We start from the raw sequence: 19,807 nt of genomic DNA, 5'->3' as shown, positions 1-19,807 counted from the left end.
TCGCGAGGCTGGTCACCACAGCTAACGATGAGAAAATTTAGCGGCGTAAAACAATTATGTCGCAAGGGTAAAATTTTAATAACAGAAAACAATCAAGCAGCGAGAACTTTCCATTCAAATGAAGTTTTTAAATGAAGAAAACAAATAAGCACATTTCAACAGTTAGATATCGTAACTGGTAAATACAAATGCTACTGTAGTTTGTTGTAGCGCTGGATAGTGGACCAGTGGTTACTATAGTAATTTTTTGCGCAATGAATATTTTTAATTATTTACTCGTGTGTGTTTTGTACTTTGTACTAGTTCATCGTCATAAAACGGTTCGCGGATACAATATACAGCAGAGGCTTTTTTTCAGTTTCGTGTGGTTTTACACAATCCAGTACCTATTACTTGAGCAAAGTTTTTCTCTTTTTTTCAGTCCCGCTTTTCTTAGATGAGAAGGTTACAAAATTTTGCACAAATGGAATTGTAAAAGGAAATGTGGCTCGATGGGAACCACCGCAGTTGTTATCTAGTCGACTGAATGGACGATGAGCAAACGCGCCCGGGTTCCTCATTCTCCTTCGGCAAAGCATACCCGACGACCTTTGCCTCTAAACCCGAGCATGCCTCGCCGTCTAGTCTCTTTAGCGTTATATTCTGCCGACCTCACCAACAGTTCTTTTGGAACAGTACAAATCCCATGGTCACCTACCATCGGGACGTGGTCTTGGCGGCCATGGTGCCCATTATTTATGACATACTCATTTGGATGCCGGCGTTACATCCGGACATCGGAAGCCGGTATATTCATGCGGTGACCGTGGTGTCGCTGTTAGTACTGCTGTACGCGGTGGTGGTGGTGTGGCGGGGCCTGGTCCCGCGATCGAAAGTGCGTAAGTACGGACCAACACTGCTATCCCGATATGGCAATACCCACTATGTTTTACGGCGAAAGTTGCAGTGAGATTTTTTGCAGACTTACGTATTGTGGAATGCTTACATGGATGTGACCCATCCCAGGCTGAATGAGCATGTCAAGGAAGTTCTTTTGGCGTACTACCGACAAACGGTGCGCGGAGCCGAAAGCCATTTGGGTTGGTAATCAGTCAGGAGACATGTGTGTTTAGTTTAGTTCTTAACGTCTTACGGATAGTTTTACCTATATACGAGGATGGAGCTAATATATGGGAATCACATAAAAACTACCAGTAGCGAAAATTAGGAATCACCATCCAAGTGTAGTGCAGCCCTGCCAGCCACCAAGGTTGGCGGTTATTAAGTGTCAGTAGTCTCAGTACGCAAAATATTAATTTTGATTAGCCGTTAAATCACTGCCTGAGGGCTGAGATTACTTTACTGACCATGAGATTAGGCTTGGGCGTTTTTTGAGTTTTAAAATCATAACTCCTCTGTTAGGATGTGGGTTTCCCGATTTATTTGTTGATTTAAAACTGAGCTCTAACAATGGAGAGTATAGAATTTCCATCCAGAGTTATGCATTTAGCTGGTCCGAGTGCAAGGGCGTCAAGAGGTTTGGCACAAAGGGGGTGTCAGATTTTGCCCCTGTCATAAATTTGACGGGGGGCAATCATTTTTGAAAGCCATACTGGTCTGCTCCCTTCTAAATTTTGACGGGGGGGAGGGGCAACCGGTTTTGAAAAAAATACGGGTAGGCAAATTCCCATGCCGGTTCACACCCCCCCCCCCCCCGACTTATGTTCATACATTTTGTACGAGTTCATTTTTATTACAATCGCAATAATCGCAACACATTGAACAGGAGTGATTGCGTGCGTGCCCGTGTTGCACAAGCCGGGCGGGTGATCCCTATTTTCGTTTGGTTTTTGTTATTCCTTTATATCAGCCGTACCGTACTAATGTACTTCGGCATTTCTCACCAACCGATCACTTTTGATAAAATATTTAAGCAACTGATCACCCACCTATTCAAATTTCCTAAGACCAACTTATAATTATTTTCATGTTGCTTTCGATTGCCTGATGAAAAAATCTGATGATTATTAATTTTGATGATAAAGAGGTAGCATTTAACTTGGGCCGTCAGCCTGTAACGCATTTAACTGCAGCATCTGACCATTACAGTCTCCCGAAGATTTCCTTTACCAAATGTCACTATTTGCAGATATGTTACGAAGCTCAATCCTGGCTTTTGAGACTTATCACGGTCAGTACTAGTAATTGCCGCAAATCCTGTCTGATACCACACTCAATTTAGTGCACACTATTGCATCCTGCAAGCTGCTTTAGTAGTCTATGCCTTGAACGCTTTCGCCGTTATAGTGCGCAACAAATACGTGAACTTTTGTTGGAAGTTCGCCTACCGGTTATGGGTCAAAGAGCAACAAATACACTCGCAACTGGAGCGCTTGTACAAGGACAAGCTTCTCCACTCTCGCACACAGCTGCCTCGATCAGGATGGTCGGAGCCGACAGCTCTGCAGCCGGCGGTGAGCATACATGGCGACGTGATGGACCAACCCACTTCGCGCGGGAAGGATGTGGACAAACTCAGTGCGGCCGATAAGGACGATGTCGGCTTCCGAGTGCTGAAGAACCTCACCCAACGAGTGAACCGCTTTGCTGGAGAAAGGACTAACCAATGCCCAACACTGAACACTAGCCACTAGCCACAATTTGTTTAGGTTTTTTCACGATAACTTAGAAATTGGCGTCGTGAGCGGATGTTTTGATTCACACTTCCTTATGCTAGTATAGAGTTTGGTATGGATGTGTTTTTATAGCATTTGCTATAGTTGTACTCTGTTTGATTTTTGAGCAATAAGTCTTCCGAGAAGTGTTTAGAAAACGTTCATAATGATTTTTACTAGCAGCATGAAAAGATTGTAGCCGAAATGAAGGAGCTCCAGGCACAGAGCTTTCACAAGACACCTTTCTCTGTTCGAAAAACCCAAGCACGTGATTTGAAAAGCAATCTGTGGGACAGTGGGAGCATCTATTTTAGCGATAAGAAGCAATTTTTGCTTGGAAAAAAATCTTTCTAGCAACGCTGTCTACTCCAATACTACTGCACATCACCGGATCCGGACAGTACTCGGGATCGTAGTCACTAGTGGATGGCATAGATCGGTATCGCCACAATGTTTCCTTTCTATACGGTCAGTTTCAACACCTCGTATTTAAGCGTTTCGGTGCATATGCGCCCAGTGCGTACCACTGGTGGATAAACGGGCAATGTCTGAAACAATAATAACTGTCTTGTGCTAGCACTAGATCTACATATACGCATTTAATTCCCAGAAACCATACGAGCATTTTTGTTAGGATTTGAATCGCTTCTAGCAGAATCGAAACTAGTACTTACATAAGTTTACAAGCACAATAATTACCCTCGTGCAATAGAGAAGCCACAGCTATTGAAATCGATACAGGTATGCAATGTATGCCGTATGGTAGCACTTCTACAGTTCTAGTTTGTAGTAGCGAAATAAAGCTGCAAAGTCTTCATTCGGGGCCTCACGATAGCGCTTCTAAAGATAAGCTGTTCAAAACTTTTTGAAAGCTGTTAAACAGCTGCCGTAGTGATCCATAGCAAGGAAACTGGTTAATATGTACGGTAGTCATGCGTTCGAGAAACCTTTGTTCGGCAACGGAGCCGGCTTTGCCGCCGAACAAAGCATACACTCTAAATCTTTTCCAGTTTCACCCAGATGCCGTTCTTGGCGCGAAGAAAGCTCATGTCCGTCAGTTGCAAAGGAATCTACGAAGGAAAAAACTGAAAACATTGTTCGTATTACATTTCATTCTGTTACTTTTATTACACTACAGTAATGAAAATCCAAGTAAACTTTGATTTTGGTTATTCTAGTCTACTATATTACAATTTTTGCCATCCGTACTACAGTGCGCATTACCTCGGTTTTGGAAGAAGGAACGAAACGGTATTTTCGCAGTACTGAAACCATGACCAGTTTGATCTCGTAATACGCAAAACCTGCAGCGACATTAACACATGTACAGTACGCATTGAACGCACGCTCATGCTAATGATTTTCAACAGCTTACGCATTCCGACACAATTTCGTGGTCCCTGGCCAAACGTTTCGAAGGTGAAAGGTTTGATTTTATGCTTGCTGTCACGGGAAAATCTATTGGTAGGGATGTTCACGACTGCATTAGTATACTACGTAACAGCGATAAAAGATTAACCAAAAAACCGCGAAAAGAAGCATAAATACGATGTACATCGTATTTATGCTTCAGTACGCGGCAAAGGTAAATGCAGTTTTAGCAATACCTATCAGGATCGTATCGTTCTGGATCCGGCCAGTTCTCTGGATCATGGTGGATGGCGTAAATTGGCACGGCAACCACCGTTCCTTTGTCGATCGTCATTCCTTTGTAGGTCCATGTTTCATTGCACTCGCGCTCGGTACGCACAACCGGCGGATACATCCGCAGCGCTTCATTGATGCAACAATCCAAGTATTCCATTTTGGCGATTAGATCGTAGGTGGCAACCTCCCGATCGCTCATAACAGAGTCAATCTCGTCACGAAGCCTCTCTTGGATATCGGGGTTGACGGTCAGGCAATATGTCAGGAAGCTCAGGGCGCTTGCTGTGGTGTCGTAGCCGGCAAGAAAGAATATCACAGACTGGGCTACCAATTCCTAAAATAAAAACATGTTTCATGAAGCTGTAGCCGGTTGTGGGAGAAAGCGTAATACAGTACTTCTGTCGTCAACTTGTAATTGGAGTGGTAACTGGGTTCCGTTGAGTTGGAAATAACGTCCGACAAAATATCGGCGTGATCGCCTGCTTCGTCGCGAACCAAAGTCCCTGCCGGTTCCTTCTGGCTTCGCCCAATACCGCTATGACCTTTGAGGGAGTTTAGCATAAGCTGAAGAAAGTCCTTCCGGGATTGATCCTACAACGTATGACCACAATTATCGTTCTTATGCAGCTATAAAAGAGAAAGTTGTACACACTGACTTGACTGCTTGTTCGCAGCTTGACAATTTGTTCAGTGTTGCGGACGAAAAACTGCACGACCTTTCTGTCAATCAAGAAGTCGAATCCCATTTTGACCATGTAAGGCACCAGCTTGGGCCACGCAACTGGGCAAGACCAAAGAATTAATAACTTTAGCTCACACGGTTGATGTTTTCACATGCGATTGGTATACAAGCTAGTCCGGTAATTTCTGACGAATCAATACAGCGAAATATACAAAATCAATACAGCGAAATATACAAATATACAAATTCACGGCGTAATGTACTGGCAACTGCCATAGCACAAAGGTCGCGCTAAATATACTTGAAGTATATGTCTTGTCTGCACACCATTAGGAATTGCCGGACAAGCTTGTACATAAGTGCGAAAGACTTTGCTCACACACGATGATAAGCAGCGGATTCTTAAAGTTGAACTCGAAACCCTTTTTGGCGTTCTTCACAAACTCATTGTTGACATCATTTTGGGAATCAATTTTCATGCCGAAGAAGGTCGAAGCAATAACGTCCATTGTTACGCGTCCATATAATCTGGGTTTTAATAAAAGGTCTGGGTTACATGTTGGAAGAAGGTAGAACTACAACGAGATCACTAACTCTTTAGCTTCGAATTCTGTTCCATGTTCGGCAACCAGTTCCATATTTTTCACCAGTGTCTGACAGGATTCATGGATCAGGGCATTCATCTATTAGTACACAGTCAAAATCTTCGTTACTGACTAACTTCTGCAGTTACGATCAATCCGCTCACCAAGCGCAGCTTGCCAGATGTGAACGTCGGCACTAGTACACTTCGGACATCCTAATCAACCGAAATACCGAAAAGACAAAATCGCCCAGTGCAGGAATGTGCTTCTTACTTTCCAACGCTGGTCTTTGAGAACACTGACAGCCTGGTCCAGAACTGGCCCATTGATGCCCTCGATTTCCCGTCGGTTCACAAAGTGTGAAAAATCTTTCACTAGAATACTTTTCAGCATATCTACAAATAAACCAGACGTCTAACAGACACTGCAAAACGATCTAAACGCTCACTATCGCGTTTTACCGGTATCGGACACGACGAGCACAGGTGTTCCTCCATCGAAAATGCTGTACAGCAGCAACGCGTATGTAAAACCCTTACGATGGATAACGGAACAGTCATTATCCACATCATGTTTTCGACACCTACCCAAAAATTTTCCCAAGCTTCTCGGTCCATTTTTGGTCGAACCTGGCTTGACCCGTCTAATAACGTAAAAAATCACAGCTGCTGCGTTACTGCTGCTATCTACTCTAGGTAGCATGACTAACATACCAGAGCTTGGTCCAAAAAGCGCCCCAATAGTGGATATAGCAAGGGACCGGGGATGCCTTTTTTCCGCCAGTATTCATTTTTCCAGATGGCATCGCTATGGAGAGCTGGATAAGATTAAATGCTCGCCAAGTGCCGTTAACATTTGTGGCATCCGCTGTATTTTGCGAACTGCCTTTAGAGTTCAGACTGACGAACAACAAGTGTATACTTCGACATTCTCAATGAACTGAACACTTTCGATGTATGAACCACTGAACCAGCGGGCAGAACACTTGGCTGCAGTTACTTTTATGTCCCTTGAGGGAATACGCTATCACCTTAGCTATCTCTCACTCAGTTCCGCACTATCGAATAATTATCCCGGATGTATCCTAAAACAGGCTTTACTGCACGCTAACTACGCCGCTACGTAGCCGTGCTCTAGTAGGGCTGCCCATACAGCGAAGTGTTCGGCGAGTGCAATTCTCATTCGTTCGGTTCGTTGGTTCATATGGCGAAAACATCCAATTCGTTGATCATGATTTGAGAATTCCGAATTCTGCATGAGTATTGAACACATGAATATCTATATAACTAATTCATAAGTACGTATTGTAGCGTGTAAGATAAAAATAATTCTCATCGTAAGCAAACGTACTGTACGACACGCGCACTTACTAGACGCAGTACGCAAACAAGACGCACAAAACTCCGAATATCCATACCAACATTTTCGGTAGGTTTGTAAATTATGATGACAAACTAACGGCACGAAAATAATAAAAATTATTTATGCTATCAGTTGACGATATTACAGATCGCTGTTACAAGATAAACATTAATTTTCTCTTCCGATGGTCTTGGTAAACTTTGGTGGTCGCAGCCGTGCTCACCGATATCGACTGTATATGTACATTACATACTCTTACACACAAGGTATGATAATTATTGTATGCAGCCGTACAAAGAGTTTATAGTGTAAACAGCAGCGATAGGAAAGCAAGTAACGATAACCGGTTTGATAGCGGTTCCACATGCATATCTGTAAACTGTGAATTTTGCAAGCACGCTTCATAAAGATGCTTTGGTCTGTGCTACAGTTACCGAATACCGTACGCGTCAGAGTAAGCAATAAACGTCTGGTGAAAAGCAGCAGCGGTACTCGCAGTATAATCGGAATATTGATTTGCTGTATTTAAATTGCACGTTCCCTTTTGTTAAAAACGCCGACGAAGATTAAGATGTAAAAGATACTTCGTACTAGTACAGTACTCTATCCGTAAAATTTTGATTTCAAGCTGCTTTCCAAACTGATGTAAAAGGGAAGCCACTGAGTCAGCTGACCCGATTCATTTTTATGCCGGGTTTCTCCACGTGATCTTTGTTATTTTGTGGGTGGAATCGTGCACGCACAATAAAAAACATACATATGTGGATCATGGACATTATTGTATCTATCAGAAACGTTACGAGTGAGAATTATTATAAAGCGTTACGAGTGAGAATCGATTTCCGTGTTACGCAGTAACCATAGCGCATAACTGCAACTTGCACCATCTATGCATAATGGTGGGAATCAAAAATCGATAAAACAGAAACTCCCGTATTTGTCTTAAGTACTCCCAAATTTCACATATAGTAAGTACTGGTGTGAGCAACACCAAAACATCCCGGTCTCTTAGCGCGACACTAGTACTTAAAGGCTGAACAGTGTATATACAGTGACTTCGTTCAAACAAAATCCATTGGTTATTCAGATGCGCCAAATCTATACGCTAATTTTTACCGTGTTATGACTGATGTCGCTCTAATTTTCAAGCACTACTCTCTATTTTAATAGCAATAGTAAATTGAAATTCGCAATCTAAAATCATCAAAAATGTCGTAAAAAATACGAACGTTGCAAACGTTTGGCACGGTCACTGGCACCTTAGCGTGTTAGTCATTTCTGACGTTGATACGGCAGTACGGGCCTGTACGGCGGATTTTTTCAGTTTTTACTTGAAGTCAGTATCAACGGTTCTCACCTTATTCAAAATTAGAATCCATGTGTTCATTAGGAAACTTTATAGAGCGTTGCACAGTCTAAAACCTGTATATCTGTCAGCAAATGCATTTTATGCCAGTATGTATGTGTATGGACTAACAGGTCATCTAGGGTATGGGACTAGGATATATTTCAGAGAACAGCATCGCTTCACAACATAACGCAGTTCTCTGAAGGTCAACAAAATGACTACTGGATCCACGATGGTTTGCAGGGAGAACATGATTATCGCCAACATTCAACCACGCCTTTAGAAATCCCGCATCCCGAAGAGCGGTACTGTTGAAGGTCAAATACAATCCCGCGGCTGTCCCTGGAATCCAGCAGACCACGGTGCTAACGGTCAAACCGGCGAGTAAGAACAGTGCATGCTTCGGCTCCTTCCTAACACTCACGATCCGCTCACGCTGTTTTTGGCTGGCTGATAACCGCTCGATGCAACACCAGCAGTTCCGCGCCTAAACCTCCTCCCGCGCCAACAAATTTAATAAATATTTATCGCAGCCATATAAACAACATGGGACTTCCGACCAGAACAACGGCGCGCACAGCAAACCACGAATTTAAAGGTTTCACGTTCATTATGCAGATTTCCCCAAAGATGGGGGACATTTTATGGGAAACAGCGTCCAATAATAATTCCGGCAGCATGATAATATGTACGTACATCCACATATTGACACACAGAATAATGGCCACTTTCTGGCTGTGATGTTTGCGGTAATGAATTTGTCTGAGGATGGCCCACAATCGATTAATGGATACCAGAAGATGCGCCTGGATCATCACCGGAGGTAAGGCGAATTTAGCATAATTGAACAGGCTGCACCCCAAATCGCTCATAATCCAGCGCACGCCATCTAATTGATCGGCGATGCTAATTGATCCGCTTATCGTGATGAAGAGAAGCGTCACGGCTGTGAGGTTGATCAGGTAGACAGTGAAGGTGGTAGGTAGTTTTCGGGCCAATAAGAGGATTATTAGCAGCCCCACGTAAAGGTTGAATTCAACGATAAATTTAGGAATGCCGAGTACTGACTCGGTGGTATAAGTCAGGCCATCGTTTGTTTGCAATGTTTCATTCAAAGGGCGCATCATGCACAATCCGATACACAATCCAATTCCTGGCTTCGATTCACTCCGCATCTGCACTAATGTCACTGCTTCTTCCCAATCACGCTGCTGTGGACTCCACCGATGCACGGGAAAAGTGGAAAGTGAAGAGCGGTCAGACAGATCTTCCCGAACTCAACTTCCAAAACTGTCAACGATCGTGGGACTTACCGCTGTGTAATGCGTCACTGTCAACACTGCTGGATGTTTTCCGTGACGACGAAACTAACAGAGCCCGTCTCCTTGCCCAGTCCAAACCGGAAGCCGGCATCTGGTTAAATGCGCTGCCTTCGGCACATATCGGAAACCTACTCGATGACGACACTTTGAAGATTTCAGTCGGGCTTAGGCTGGGCGCAGTAATCTGTGAAGCACATTCTTGTGCAAAATGCCGCAAACCAGTTGACGTGTATGGCCACCACGGATTGTCATGCTCCTTCTCCGTCGGTAGACACCCTCGCCATGGCGGGCTGAACAGTATTGTGTGCCGATCATTAGTATCGGCGGGTATCCCGGCGAAGCTTGAGCCCCGCGGCACATCCCACACGTCCGAGCGACGTCCGGACGGATGCACGACGTTTGCCTGGAAGCGTGGCATGTGCTTAGCTTGGGACGTCACCTGCGTCGACACCGTCGCTTTGTCGCATATCAAGTCAAATTCAACAGCGGCGGGATCCGCCGCTGCCCAGGCCGAAGACAGGAAGACCAGACAATATGCGTACCTCGTCGGCAGATACATTTTTGCGGCGTTAGCTTTTGAAACATTCGGGCCCTGGGGAAAATCGGCATCCGCTTTAGTGAAGGAAATCGGAAAGCGATTGCAGCAGCACACGGGTGAACCTCGATCACACGAATTCTTACGCCAGCGTCTATCGATCGAAATCCAGCGGGGCAACGCGGCGTCTGTCCTTGGAACCATTGATTTAACGGATAATTTGAGAGAAATTTTTCTGTTATAATAAATCATTTTTTTTGTTGTTAACAAAATCTGCAGTGTGACTGGCTTGCGCTAATAAAAATCCGATACGAGTTACTGTTTCTTTATAATGGTAAGATCATGGGGGTCAATAGTCGGCCTCTTGATGTGGCCTTTAGCAATCCATGTATATCTGAAAACGAATAGTGCAGTATCAGATGGCGCTGGCTAAGCGCGCATCGTCCATCGACGGAGGAACAAAACGAACCCGGATGTAGGCTTTAATGCCGAAATCTGAACACACACCGCGCTTGCGCGCAAGCCAAAACCAACTGGTCTCTGTAGGCAGCGCAGCTGCCTTACAGAGCCATCAAAACGCATGAAAATGCCCAGACAGGAAAAAACCCAAAACCAACCAATGACAGAAGGGCTGAATCATAAGCCCGCCCTGACAGCAGTGTCTACAGACCTTTAAAGGGCAGTGCGGCCTTTAAAGGGCTAAATTGTACTACGCTTCAGTACTGCCAATGTACCAACAAACATAGCCTTTCTGCTTTGGAGTATGGATGTATGTATAAATCGAAGCGGCGAACTGTCAAATGCAAAGCGAACTACCTACGTATGGGGTCGAATAGCACACATGAGGATAGCCTGGGACGGTGCTATTGCGCGGAGTGGGAACTGAATCACTCCTCCTCGTACTGGAATACATTCTACGTCCTGTTGAATCACTGAAGATCGGCAAATGAAAGACCACGTATGCGCGATTTTTCCGATCTGTAATGTGCAACTATCATACTCATACTATCCTAGGAAAAGCAGCAGGGTGTGAACGAGTTGTAGAGAATGGTTACAGGTAACTAAAAATTTGTGAATTGTTTGCAAGGTTTACCATTTAAACATTTAAACAAAGAAATCAATCACCAATGTGCGGCAATGGAACAAGTTGTATTCACAGTTAGTGTTGTGTGTCCGGTTTCCAGAGGCTCGTTCTTCAAAACCTGGAGTAACATCCAGTGTCATCGAGTCGAACGTGCTTTATCACCTTGTGAATCAGGAACGATGCATGTTCGTTTCAAGTTGCAAAGGATAGTGTCACTGAACTAAAGGTCAAACTCAACTTGGTTTATTATCGACCGCGGATGGCGAACGTCTTCCTAATTCAGCTGCATTGCTAATATTACAGTACTTACCGGTTAGTAATCTTGTATGTTACGTTAGTTGGTTACGAAAGCCTATAACTAGCTTACGGAAGGCTGCATCCGAACTCATTGTCAAATTGTTTCTTGTTTTTCGTTGTTTTGTTTTTTTTTAAATTCGTAACGGGAAAAATTTAATTTGCAGTAAATGCCTGTGTCTATGCAAACAAACATGCAAACTGAGCGCAATATATTATATGTTGCGCTCAGTTTGCATGTTTGGTGACTCCCACTGTCATATTCGATGCTTTGTTGATCAATTTTTATGTGTCTGAGGCCGATTTTGTTGACTTTTTGATTTATTGGTTTCTTGTGCAATTCGTGGCCGATAGGCGTTGGATCTGCGTTCTACTGAATAACAATAACATTCTAATCTTTCGGAACTTGACAAGTAGCTAAGATGCTGTCTCAAACATTACTGTAGCGTAACTGCCCTCAGCAACGCTCACACTAGAACCACCGCAAATCCGCGTTTCATACTTTGCTACATGGACTGATGGACACCAGATGTGCAAGCAGCCGCTTTCGGCGGAAAAACTGCGTCTGTGATGCTATCTCTAAACAATAGATTTTTGGTGTTCTGCGGAAACATTGGCGATGCACCAGATAAAGGGCAGTGTGAATCGCCGACTTGCACTGCGACGAATCGATTGGTAATACCCATACTGGCCATACACACTCAATACACTTAGAAGCAGAAAATAATAATTAACATCGCCAACTGCGCTTGGCTGCAGATTTAAGTAGTTGGTCAGATTTTTCTTGTTGTGATACTATCTCCAATAAATGTTACAATCTTATTCCGAAATCGAAGATCATCACAGTCATAAAACAAAGTTTGCTAAACATACTGTACCTGTGCAGCTGTGCTAACTCACCAAATCCGTAAGTCATTGCCTTTGTAAATAAGACACGGTTTACTTTATTTAAGCAACTTGTGTTAGTATTACTGCCAATGTCCTTTATAAACTGCTTGGACCTAGTGCCGCCAGAGCTTTCAGGAAGTCGACGAAAATTGACCGACAGGATAAGTTGACGGCAGTTATAAACACTAAGCTCGATGCTTCGCTCTCTTCCGGATTAGAACTGGAAACGGATAAGCCGTTTTGCGCGTCACACACCACGCTAATTATATCCACAGAGGTCTCGGCACGTGCTTGATGCGGATGATCCAAGATCCACTGGTGCGCCTGGCTGAGGATGCGGCGACATTTCAAGGTGTTGTCACAGTGCAGTTCAGTGCGCATCGCCTCCGACATATCGAAATTCATTTCGGAAAAGGTCAGGTTGCCTCGCTGGCAGCGGACAGTGATAGTTGTTTCAGTACTCCCGGAGAACGTTGAGGTTACTTCTGGGATCTCCGTTGTGGGCGTTTTAGATGTTGCGATGCTCGTTTGGTGTGGCAGTAGTGTGTAACCTAAAAAGTATCAAGTCTCCGTTAGAACGCTTTTAGATTAAGTATAATTATTGTGCTTTCACCTCCGTTATCCGCACTCCAGGTGACCTCGTCGATGGCGCAGTAGGAACCGTAAGGCAAAGTAGCAACAATTTTGAACTAAAAGACAGCACCCGAGATTTTTAGTGCCCGCATTAAACAGGTATCAAGGTGAAAATTAAAAAGGCAGCAAGTTGTTTTTAAGGTTCTGCAGCCGTGCTCATCCGTTTGAAATGACAACTGACATCGAAGCGACGAAGCCTGTCGGTATTTATTTATGAGCGTTTTACTCATGATCATGTGAAGAGCGCACCTGGACATTGTCTAACGCATCAACCTCGATAAAAGCATGCTCCCAGGAATCGCGTCGCCAGATTTTGACGCTCTCTTGCTTGGCACCGATAACGAACACTAATTCCGCATTAATACCGCAACGGAAATAAAAGGCAAACCGCGACACTTCGGCGTGCAGCAACATCGGCGACTGCAACGCAGCTGTGATGGTTTCTGTGCTGTTGGCATTCCGAGCTATGAGGCAAAGGTTGTCTGCCCCAAGACGGCTTCGACTTAATTACATCAGCGTAATCACTAGTGTGAATATGTAGCACGGAACATACCAGCAGAGATATCGGGAGCCCTGTACAGGGAGCTAGCGTCGTTGCATCCCGTCACCCACATTGGCCCATCACCGGCATTAATCCATCCACAGGTACCTGATCGAAACGTACAAGAAAGGAAGCCATCGCTCTCTCCTAAAAATTAAACAAGAGGTCGTCTTAAGAGTTATGACTGTTTTTCAGCTGTCATAGTATAGTTTTCTTCGTTTCCTGCTTCGATCGGGAATTTGTGTAAGTATAATTATTAATTTTTATAAGCGTGTATATTAAATAAATATATTATGTGAATTATGCACATAATAAATTTATATAAACGGCAGTCTTGTTTTACTGCAGCAGAAAATTTTGTGCTACCTTCTTTGTGTAGGGTCATGGCCATCACACCCGACTGATGCCAAGCGGCAACAATCTTGAGCCTTAACTGCAAACACACACGAACGGCAACTAGAGTGCTTCCGTCTTTGTCACTTTTCAAATGCACCACCTACCCGGAAATATTCCATGGGCTCCAGAGTTAACGTCACGTGCTGGCTAGTTTCGTAACGGCCGTTATTCGTTAGCGCCCAAATTTCTTCCCAGTTACCACTGGCTGATTGAATATACATGTGGGCATTAGGTAAATACCGGTAGTGATTTTGGCTAATGTACCCCATTTCGCTTAAAAATATCCAGAATGACAATTTGGTTGTGGTGTTCAGGGAGATGGGCTCTGACAGCAAATGATGCCCGTTTAAACCGTAGCTGTCTCGCGTCGGAGTGCGGGCGATTCCACTGGCACCTGCGGCACAATTCGGTATTCTAACTGTAGCCAAAGTTGTTGCGCAGTTACGATCGTGCATCACAAAAATCACCCGTATTAACTACTATATTTTTATTGTACGGTATACCGGCAAAATTTTCTGCTGCATTATAGACCGTGCGGTAGCCGTTGATGGAGTCTCGGATTTCCCATGCCCCATCCGGACGAGTCCATCCGCAATAGTTGGTGTTAAACTGGCACGAAACCTTAGCTTCTGATTCCGAAATGCGTAGCAGCACCACTGAAACGAAATTGACATGCACAATCGACTGCGACTTCCACTCATTCGTTCTATTCTGTACACCGGAGCTCTAGAACTTTTGTATGGTTTTTCTTACCTGCTAGAAAAAAGGTCAACAGCCAGTGGAGCGCCATTTTTAAAATTTTGTTTGGTATAGAAAGAATTCAAATTTTTTCCATATGCCAGAATCTGTGGTGCCATGTAAATTAAGCGCTTGAACAATGCTGATGGAGAAACTGGACTTTTTTCTGTCGTATCGGTACGGCATCGATAAGATAACTACCGGCAACTATTGTCATCGTGAAATTTCTAAGAAGCTCTTCCATATTTAAGAGCTGACGGATAACTAAACTACAGGCAAAGACAAATTTTCTTTTGTTTTGCTAGACTATAACAGTAGCGAGTGAATGTCTTATCAGTGCTAATGCATACGATGTAAAATACTTGTCTTTATCTCTTTTGCACGGCGAAAATTACTGATTATAAAGACCGCAAACCGCGACCGCGATAGTATTCTAGTACAGCCAAACAAACTATAATCTTAATTTTATCTTACTGAAATACAACCAGCGCTACCGGCCCAGTGCCGGGTTAATTTTCGATTCTAATTATTTTGGTAATTAATTACCTTTGATATGGCTATGATGCATACGATGGGGCTGGCTTTTTCATCAGCCGCAAATTTTTGAAATTTGGCGCACAACAGCCCAACAGGCAAAAACTAGCGAGCATTTGCAAGAAAGCGATTCGCTTCACGATCAGTCAAGTCGATCTGACTGAACCACATTGGATACGGCCGTGTGTATGACTCGACCTGGCAGGGGTCAGTTGGATTGAGCGCGCCGTTCACACAATCGCCGAAAAATGTCCAATATAGCACCGCAGTGTTGTGCTCGGTTGTCCTATTACACTGAGCAATAAACAACCAGCTTTTTTTCGGAGAACAGCTGGCCTGAAAATTCCTTTAGACTGGGCCGGGTGGCAACGCATCCATTTTGTGACTTTTGTCCCACGGTGATCTTTATCTAAACCGAGCAGACAGTACGGAAAGAACACTCTGGTCCGGGAGCCGGTGACTCCAGTCTCCAGCAACGATTGCTCCAGATTGGTAACCGATCAGCTTCCGCCCGAGATATTTTCTAATGCAGCACATTACTGCCTTCCGTAAAACATTCTGCGCATATCATCTTGGATTTAACTTGTTGCATTCCGTAGTATGAAACAAAGCACCTCGGTTCAGTTTGCAGTAAGTTCTATCTTTGACCCAATAACTATGTCTGCGGGCTGATAGAATTCCTTTTCCCAATGAGGGTACGAAGGTGATACTATGTTGACGAATACCTGTTTAACTTGTGCTTTACTTAAATTTAAATTGCATGAGTCGAGGATCGAGTCATTGTGGTCGATCGGTTGTCGGGACACTAGTTTATATAATTATGTTCTTTGGATTTCTGGCTGCACATTCTCAGCAAAAACAACGTTCATGTTGAATACAGTGTTAAATTTTTATAAACTTCATGTATACATGGGGCGCCGTAGACAATACACACTTAACTTATCAGCATCAGCACACCTTGTGATCCATTGAGCAAATTTGGTTACCATATGTCAGCACTCTTGCATCAAATAGCCAGTACCTTCTCGCCCGAAACAATACTAGGACGGACATTGCATCCGCTATTCTGCAGTCACCCGTGATATCACACATCTCTAAGTTGCCATTATTCTTCTTCCGTTGCAAACAACAAAGCAACTTTTGTTATGCGCACACTAAACTGAGCTTGTATGTAGACGCTGTGGACAGAAAATCGGCTTTCATAGGCGGGACACTTGAAAACGTTTCTTATAAACGTGAATGTTTCTCATCAAGTACCGCTGCGTATCGTAAAATCCAGATACGTGGACAGTGTTTTGGGATTGCGTAATGCACGCTGTGCCAATCGACGATGAGCTAGAAATCAGCCACAGCTGCAAAGGAACGATAAGTACGATATGACCTTTGTTGGCCCACAAAGTTCATCGTTGTCCAGTGCCGAAGGGGCAGTCTAACTTTTTTCGACTTCAATTTGGACCTGTCTCATGCTTTGCGCGCCGAAATGCACAGTGAAACACCCTAAAATGCCGTTACATACTCCGCGACATGCACAAATGGATTTGGCGCCGACGGTACAACCGGCCAGTAGAGTGTCCGCGGTCTAATCAGCGTGGGCCGTGGAATGAAAACAGTCTGATGATTTCTAAAATTAATCAGGACCGGAGCTGATAGAATCCTGTAGTCTCCTATATACGACCGCAGTCAACGTTTGGTGTCGATCGGATTTCTTGAGTTTCCTGAAAGATTTGGCCGAATTTGCTCCCAATGCTGCCATCGCGTCATACGGTCGTAGTATACCGAACGGAAAGTTCGGAAACTGGAAATTTCGACACAACTACTGAACTGCTTGCTTTGGTGTTTCCAGGCAAGTATGTTCAGAAACACACCCACTGATAGTAGTGATGAACAGTTTACAGGATGTTGGCAACCACTCAGAACAAAATTCTAATGAGTTTCTCAACAGCATACTCAGTAACTCAGTAGAGTATGAAGTCCATGCTTCTAATGTGCGTGTACACTGTACAGTTTCTAAATTCAAAAATTGATATCACTGTTTTGGTAGCTTCTCAAGAATTCCAGAAATCTCATCACCGGAAACGAAATGTCTGCAGTAAAAAATGCAAGATGATATGGTAAAAACTTCCGTAAATGATTTCTGGGGTCATATCCCTGCGTTGTCGTGCAAGTCATGCGATGCAAAATCAAACCGAAACAACCTCTCAAGTTGCATGACTAGCAATTCCCGCTCTGAGAATTCTTTTAGTTTCCCTATATAACGCTCACGGGGTACCAGTCGATCATCGCTCCAAAGGTAAACCGATAAATCACGAAAGATTTGTATCATATCCACCACCGAGTACTGCAGCGTGTACTCCTTAATACCCGCAGGGCGCACTCGCAGACGAACGAACTGAATGCAGTCTGCTAGACTAGCACACGGAACCCAGTTCGAGCAATCGTCACTGGCGGTCAACGGCGGCCGGAAAATGGGAGAAGCTAGTTGATTCCTAAATCAAACCACAGAATGCTTATGCAGAGTTCCAATGAAATTTATGGATGTCAACGTTAAAGGTCATTCGCACCACGTGATGTAAATTCTTCCATCTAAGTCGCTAAACTCGGGAGCAGCCTTGACTACGATTTCCGGTGCGCTGCTAAGACAATCGAATTTATAAATTATACAGTTATTTGCTTTTTAGTGACGTAACCATCGATCGTACCAGAACTTTCCGGGTTCGGACAAGTTAACGGAGGGTAATGCATTTTTCTTGAGCACTCCGTTTGGTTCATAATCAGTCGCGATAAAGTGCTTGCCGCAGACGAATCCCGATACGGAAATCTTCTGGTCTCGCCCGCACAATCGCAGGTATGCTCGTCGCAATCCAGCGTCATTGGGTAAGCCGTGGTAGCGCATTCCGGATGGACGGGGAAGTTTTAATTCAGTATGACACCCGGGCACCAGGCAACGGCGTAGCGGAGCTGCGCTAACCTTCCTCGGCGATGCTCGGTTTCTCTTTATTACTGTGCTCCTGCGGGCAAAACATGCTTTGGTCTGCTTTTTTCAAGTTTTGGTTTCTGCTTGGTCTGCTTTCTTGACCACCATCGTTGAATATTCACCCTAGCGGAAACATTTTTATACCTGATGTCTTCTTCTGCTGACGAAGGTATAATATCCGGTGCCACAATAGTGACCTGCTTTTTAACCGGTTGTTTCTTCTTAACCTTGCAGATGTTTTCTGTAGCAATCGGCCTCGATGCGGACTCTGGTTTGTGGCGCTTATTGGTAGCTTCTTCTACCGCATCAGTTCGTGTTAATTTCACTGTATTAAGGAAATTGTCAACGGTTGTCGGCTCAATACCATCGAAGACCTCATTACAGTTGCGCTGACTGCGCACTCTCTTAATCGTTGGTCTCCTGCGTTTGGTTGTTTTCACTACCACAAAACTGGGGCCCGGTGAATGTGACGGTACAGTCGACGGGGGAGGTGACGGATTGATCAGACGGATACGCGGCCTGTTGACGTCATCGTCTGTCTGGGTTTCAGCGCACACACCCTCCCGGTTGGCAGTTGGCTCGTAATTTGCGTGCGAAAATGTGTCATCGATAATCCGATCGGATTGAACAGGATTCAGCGGTGTGCTGGTGTCCTCGCCGGTCTGTGTGCTTTTTTGCTGAAATCGTATTCGGGTTGGCCGGGGCGGCAAAAACTCTGGGGAAAGAGATTTGCGTTTGGCTTGAACGAAAGTGGAGTCTGCTGAACCGATGGGCTGTGCCCTTCGAATCTTGACAACAAACCTGGTCAAAAGTATTGCAGTTGTTATCGTGCAATGCCTTGCTGGGAAATAACGGTTGACCTTACATTTTGGCTTTCTTTAGCACTTTCTGCGGCTGTAGATCGTTGCTAAGCCTGGTTAATGTTGAGGGCGAGTGCGCTTGGTTGTCGGGTGCCATGTACGGCCAATCAAGGCAGAACAATATAACTAACTGTCAAAATGTCGAAATAATTCCTGAGGTATGCGAAGGTTTGTTGCTCAGTGAAGGGATGTTGAGAGGAGAGCGGGCGTGTTTGATTCGGCACTGATGAAGGAATGCAGTTACGATACGCTTGGTGGATTTGGAAGGCAAACGTATTCAGCTCTTTTTATTGTATAATTTTACATAACCCGAAGCCGGAAAATATTTGGCGACTTTTGCTTGGATTTCACCGGAAGCACTGTTGCCGGTTGCCATGGGATTCCTAAGGAGTGTATTCTGTATTGTGGCAGCGCTTAGCAGCATATCTTTCAGTTTACCACAGGTCCGGTACTTTCCTAGTGTTGCTACAACTGCATGATTGTGATATTTTCAACTACCGCACATAGTAAAAACTGTCAAAGGCAAAATAATGGTAGTCTAATCGAGAACATTACCGGGTCTGAGAGAAATGAAAAACCGACCTAAAACCGTTCATGGAACTGCTGCCGAAAAATAATTCTTTGCGGCATGCGGCAGGGTCTGATCTTATCGAGATAGCATTGCTACTTCTGGCATACTATGACCCTTACTTAATTCGGTTTAAAATTAATTATAATTTTGGTTTTAATCT

General features: G+C 44.2%; 5 protein-coding genes and 1 long non-coding RNA gene across 11 annotated transcripts; 3 read left to right on the top strand and 3 right to left on the bottom strand.

The window, feature by feature from the left end:
* Positions 1-281: 281 nt before the first annotated feature.
* LOC129593368 (uncharacterized) lies at positions 282-2,803 on the top strand. The gene is made up of 4 exons (XM_055489646.1): positions 282-874; positions 962-1,079; positions 2,129-2,170; positions 2,287-2,803. Exons 1-4 carry the CDS (start codon positions 527-529, stop codon positions 2,631-2,633), a joined length of 855 nt encoding a protein of 284 aa, XP_055345621.1. The 5' UTR covers positions 282-526; the 3' UTR covers positions 2,634-2,803.
* Positions 2,804-3,242: 439 nt separating this feature from the next.
* LOC129593278 (cytochrome P450 3A24-like) lies at positions 3,243-7,180 on the bottom strand. Of its 2 annotated transcripts, none has more exons than XM_055489507.1 (14): positions 6,938-7,180; positions 6,281-6,384; positions 6,155-6,210; positions 6,029-6,072; positions 5,841-5,962; positions 5,732-5,782; positions 5,578-5,666; positions 5,363-5,511; positions 4,958-5,082; positions 4,698-4,892; positions 4,262-4,635; positions 4,030-4,112; positions 3,879-3,958; positions 3,243-3,724 (listed from the first exon to the last, which is right to left on the bottom strand). In XM_055489507.1, the coding sequence occupies exons 5-14, from the start codon at positions 5,958-5,960 to the stop codon at positions 3,650-3,652; spliced, it is 1,341 nt and encodes a 446-aa protein (XP_055345482.1). In that variant the 5' UTR covers positions 5,961-5,962; positions 6,029-6,072; positions 6,155-6,210; positions 6,281-6,384; positions 6,938-7,180; the 3' UTR covers positions 3,243-3,649. The 2 variants fall into 2 exon arrangements, with proteins under 2 accessions (XP_055345482.1, XP_055345481.1); XM_055489506.1 differs by having other exon boundaries at positions 6,281-6,374.
* Positions 7,181-8,108: 928 nt separating this feature from the next.
* On the top strand, positions 8,109-10,418 carry LOC129593381 (uncharacterized). 2 transcript variants are annotated; one of them, XM_055489662.1, is made up of 2 exons: positions 8,109-8,418; positions 8,483-10,418. In XM_055489662.1, the coding sequence occupies exon 2, from the start codon at positions 9,380-9,382 to the stop codon at positions 10,376-10,378; it is 999 nt and encodes a 332-aa protein (XP_055345637.1). In that variant the 5' UTR covers positions 8,109-8,418; positions 8,483-9,379; the 3' UTR covers positions 10,379-10,418. The 2 variants fall into 2 exon arrangements, with proteins under 2 accessions (XP_055345637.1, XP_055345638.1); XM_055489663.1 differs by having other exon boundaries at positions 8,109-9,100; positions 9,395-10,418.
* Positions 10,419-12,290: 1,872 nt separating this feature from the next.
* LOC129593339 (uncharacterized) lies at positions 12,291-14,955 on the bottom strand. Its single transcript, XM_055489594.1, has 8 exons — positions 14,724-14,955; positions 14,474-14,626; positions 14,075-14,364; positions 13,941-14,007; positions 13,587-13,721; positions 13,283-13,515; positions 13,014-13,089; positions 12,291-12,951 (listed from the first exon to the last, which is right to left on the bottom strand). The coding sequence occupies exons 1-8, from the start codon at positions 14,758-14,760 to the stop codon at positions 12,497-12,499; spliced, it is 1,446 nt and encodes a 481-aa protein (XP_055345569.1). The 5' UTR covers positions 14,761-14,955; the 3' UTR covers positions 12,291-12,496.
* Positions 12,325-14,907, top strand: LOC129593340 (uncharacterized). 3 transcript variants are annotated; one of them, XR_008691084.1, is made up of 4 exons: positions 12,325-12,419; positions 13,954-14,202; positions 14,285-14,379; positions 14,500-14,907. It is a non-coding gene; the product is annotated as an uncharacterized LOC129593340 (long non-coding RNA). The 3 variants fall into 3 exon arrangements; XR_008691082.1 differs by lacking the exon at positions 12,325-12,419 and adding an exon at positions 13,561-13,678; XR_008691083.1 differs by lacking the exon at positions 12,325-12,419 and adding an exon at positions 13,567-13,817.
* A 1,535-nt stretch (positions 14,956-16,490) lies between the features above and the next one.
* Positions 16,491-19,395, bottom strand: LOC129593341 (uncharacterized). Of its 2 annotated transcripts, none has more exons than XM_055489596.1 (5): positions 19,082-19,395; positions 18,361-19,017; positions 17,942-18,250; positions 17,804-17,875; positions 16,491-17,728 (listed from the first exon to the last, which is right to left on the bottom strand). In XM_055489596.1, exons 1-5 carry the CDS (start codon positions 19,171-19,173, stop codon positions 17,383-17,385), a joined length of 1,476 nt encoding a protein of 491 aa, XP_055345571.1. In that variant the 5' UTR covers positions 19,174-19,395; the 3' UTR covers positions 16,491-17,382. The 2 variants fall into 2 exon arrangements, with proteins under 2 accessions (XP_055345571.1, XP_055345572.1); XM_055489597.1 differs by having other exon boundaries at positions 17,804-17,872.
* Between the last annotated feature and the right edge of the window lie 412 nt (positions 19,396-19,807).

Source organism: Paramacrobiotus metropolitanus, unplaced genomic scaffold (genome assembly GCF_019649055.1).
Source record: "Paramacrobiotus metropolitanus isolate TYO unplaced genomic scaffold, Prichtersi_v1.0 Parri_scaffold0000061, whole genome shotgun sequence".
Taxonomy (NCBI): domain Eukaryota; kingdom Metazoa; phylum Tardigrada; class Eutardigrada; order Parachela; family Macrobiotidae; genus Paramacrobiotus; species Paramacrobiotus metropolitanus.
Note: the sequence above shows the minus strand (reverse complement) of the source record. Positions and strands in the feature narration are given on the sequence as shown.

What these genes read in the sequence shown, in the direction of transcription:
- LOC129593368 (XM_055489646.1), top strand. Translation starts at nt 527, where the DNA reads ATGGACGATGAGCAAACGCGCCCGGGTTCCTCATTCTCCTTCGGCAAA. An exon ending in CGGAGCCGAAAGCCATTTGG is followed by an intron (nt 1,080 to 2,128) that starts GTTGGTAATCAG and finishes CACTATTTGCAG; the next exon opens with ATATGTTACGAAGCTCAATC. An exon ending in GGCTTTTGAGACTTATCACG is followed by an intron (nt 2,171 to 2,286) that starts GTCAGTACTAGT and finishes TCGCCGTTATAG; the next exon opens with TGCGCAACAAATACGTGAAC.
- LOC129593278 (XM_055489506.1), bottom strand. Translation starts at nt 6,990, where the DNA reads ATGTTGGTATGGATATTCGGAGTTTTGTGCGTCTTGTTTGCGTACTGC. An exon ending in ACAGAATTCGAAGCTAAAGA is followed by an intron (nt 5,512 to 5,577) that starts GTTAGTGATCTC and finishes ATTAAAACCCAG; the next exon opens with ATTATATGGACGCGTAACAA. An exon ending in ACGAAATTGTGTCGGAATGC is followed by an intron (nt 3,959 to 4,029) that starts GTAAGCTGTTGA and finishes ATGTCGCTGCAG; the next exon opens with GTTTTGCGTATTACGAGATC.
- LOC129593381 (XM_055489662.1), top strand. Translation starts at nt 9,380, where the DNA reads ATGTTTCATTCAAAGGGCGCATCATGCACAATCCGATACACAATCCAA.
- LOC129593339 (XM_055489594.1), bottom strand. Translation starts at nt 14,760, where the DNA reads ATGGCGCTCCACTGGCTGTTGACCTTTTTTCTAGCAG. An exon ending in TGCAGCAGAAAATTTTGCCG is followed by an intron (nt 14,365 to 14,473) that starts GTATACCGTACA and finishes ATTGTGCCGCAG; the next exon opens with GTGCCAGTGGAATCGCCCGC. An exon ending in ATGCGTTAGACAATGTCCAG is followed by an intron (nt 13,090 to 13,282) that starts GTGCGCTCTTCA and finishes GCTGTCTTTTAG; the next exon opens with TTCAAAATTGTTGCTACTTT.
- LOC129593341 (XM_055489596.1), bottom strand. Translation starts at nt 19,173, where the DNA reads ATGGCACCCGACAACCAAGCGCACTCGCCCTCAACATTAACCAGGCTT. An exon ending in GTGCTAAAGAAAGCCAAAAT is followed by an intron (nt 19,018 to 19,081) that starts GTAAGGTCAACC and finishes ACTTTTGACCAG; the next exon opens with GTTTGTTGTCAAGATTCGAA. An exon ending in TCAGCAGAAGAAGACATCAG is followed by an intron (nt 18,251 to 18,360) that starts GTATAAAAATGT and finishes TTTTGCCCGCAG; the next exon opens with GAGCACAGTAATAAAGAGAA.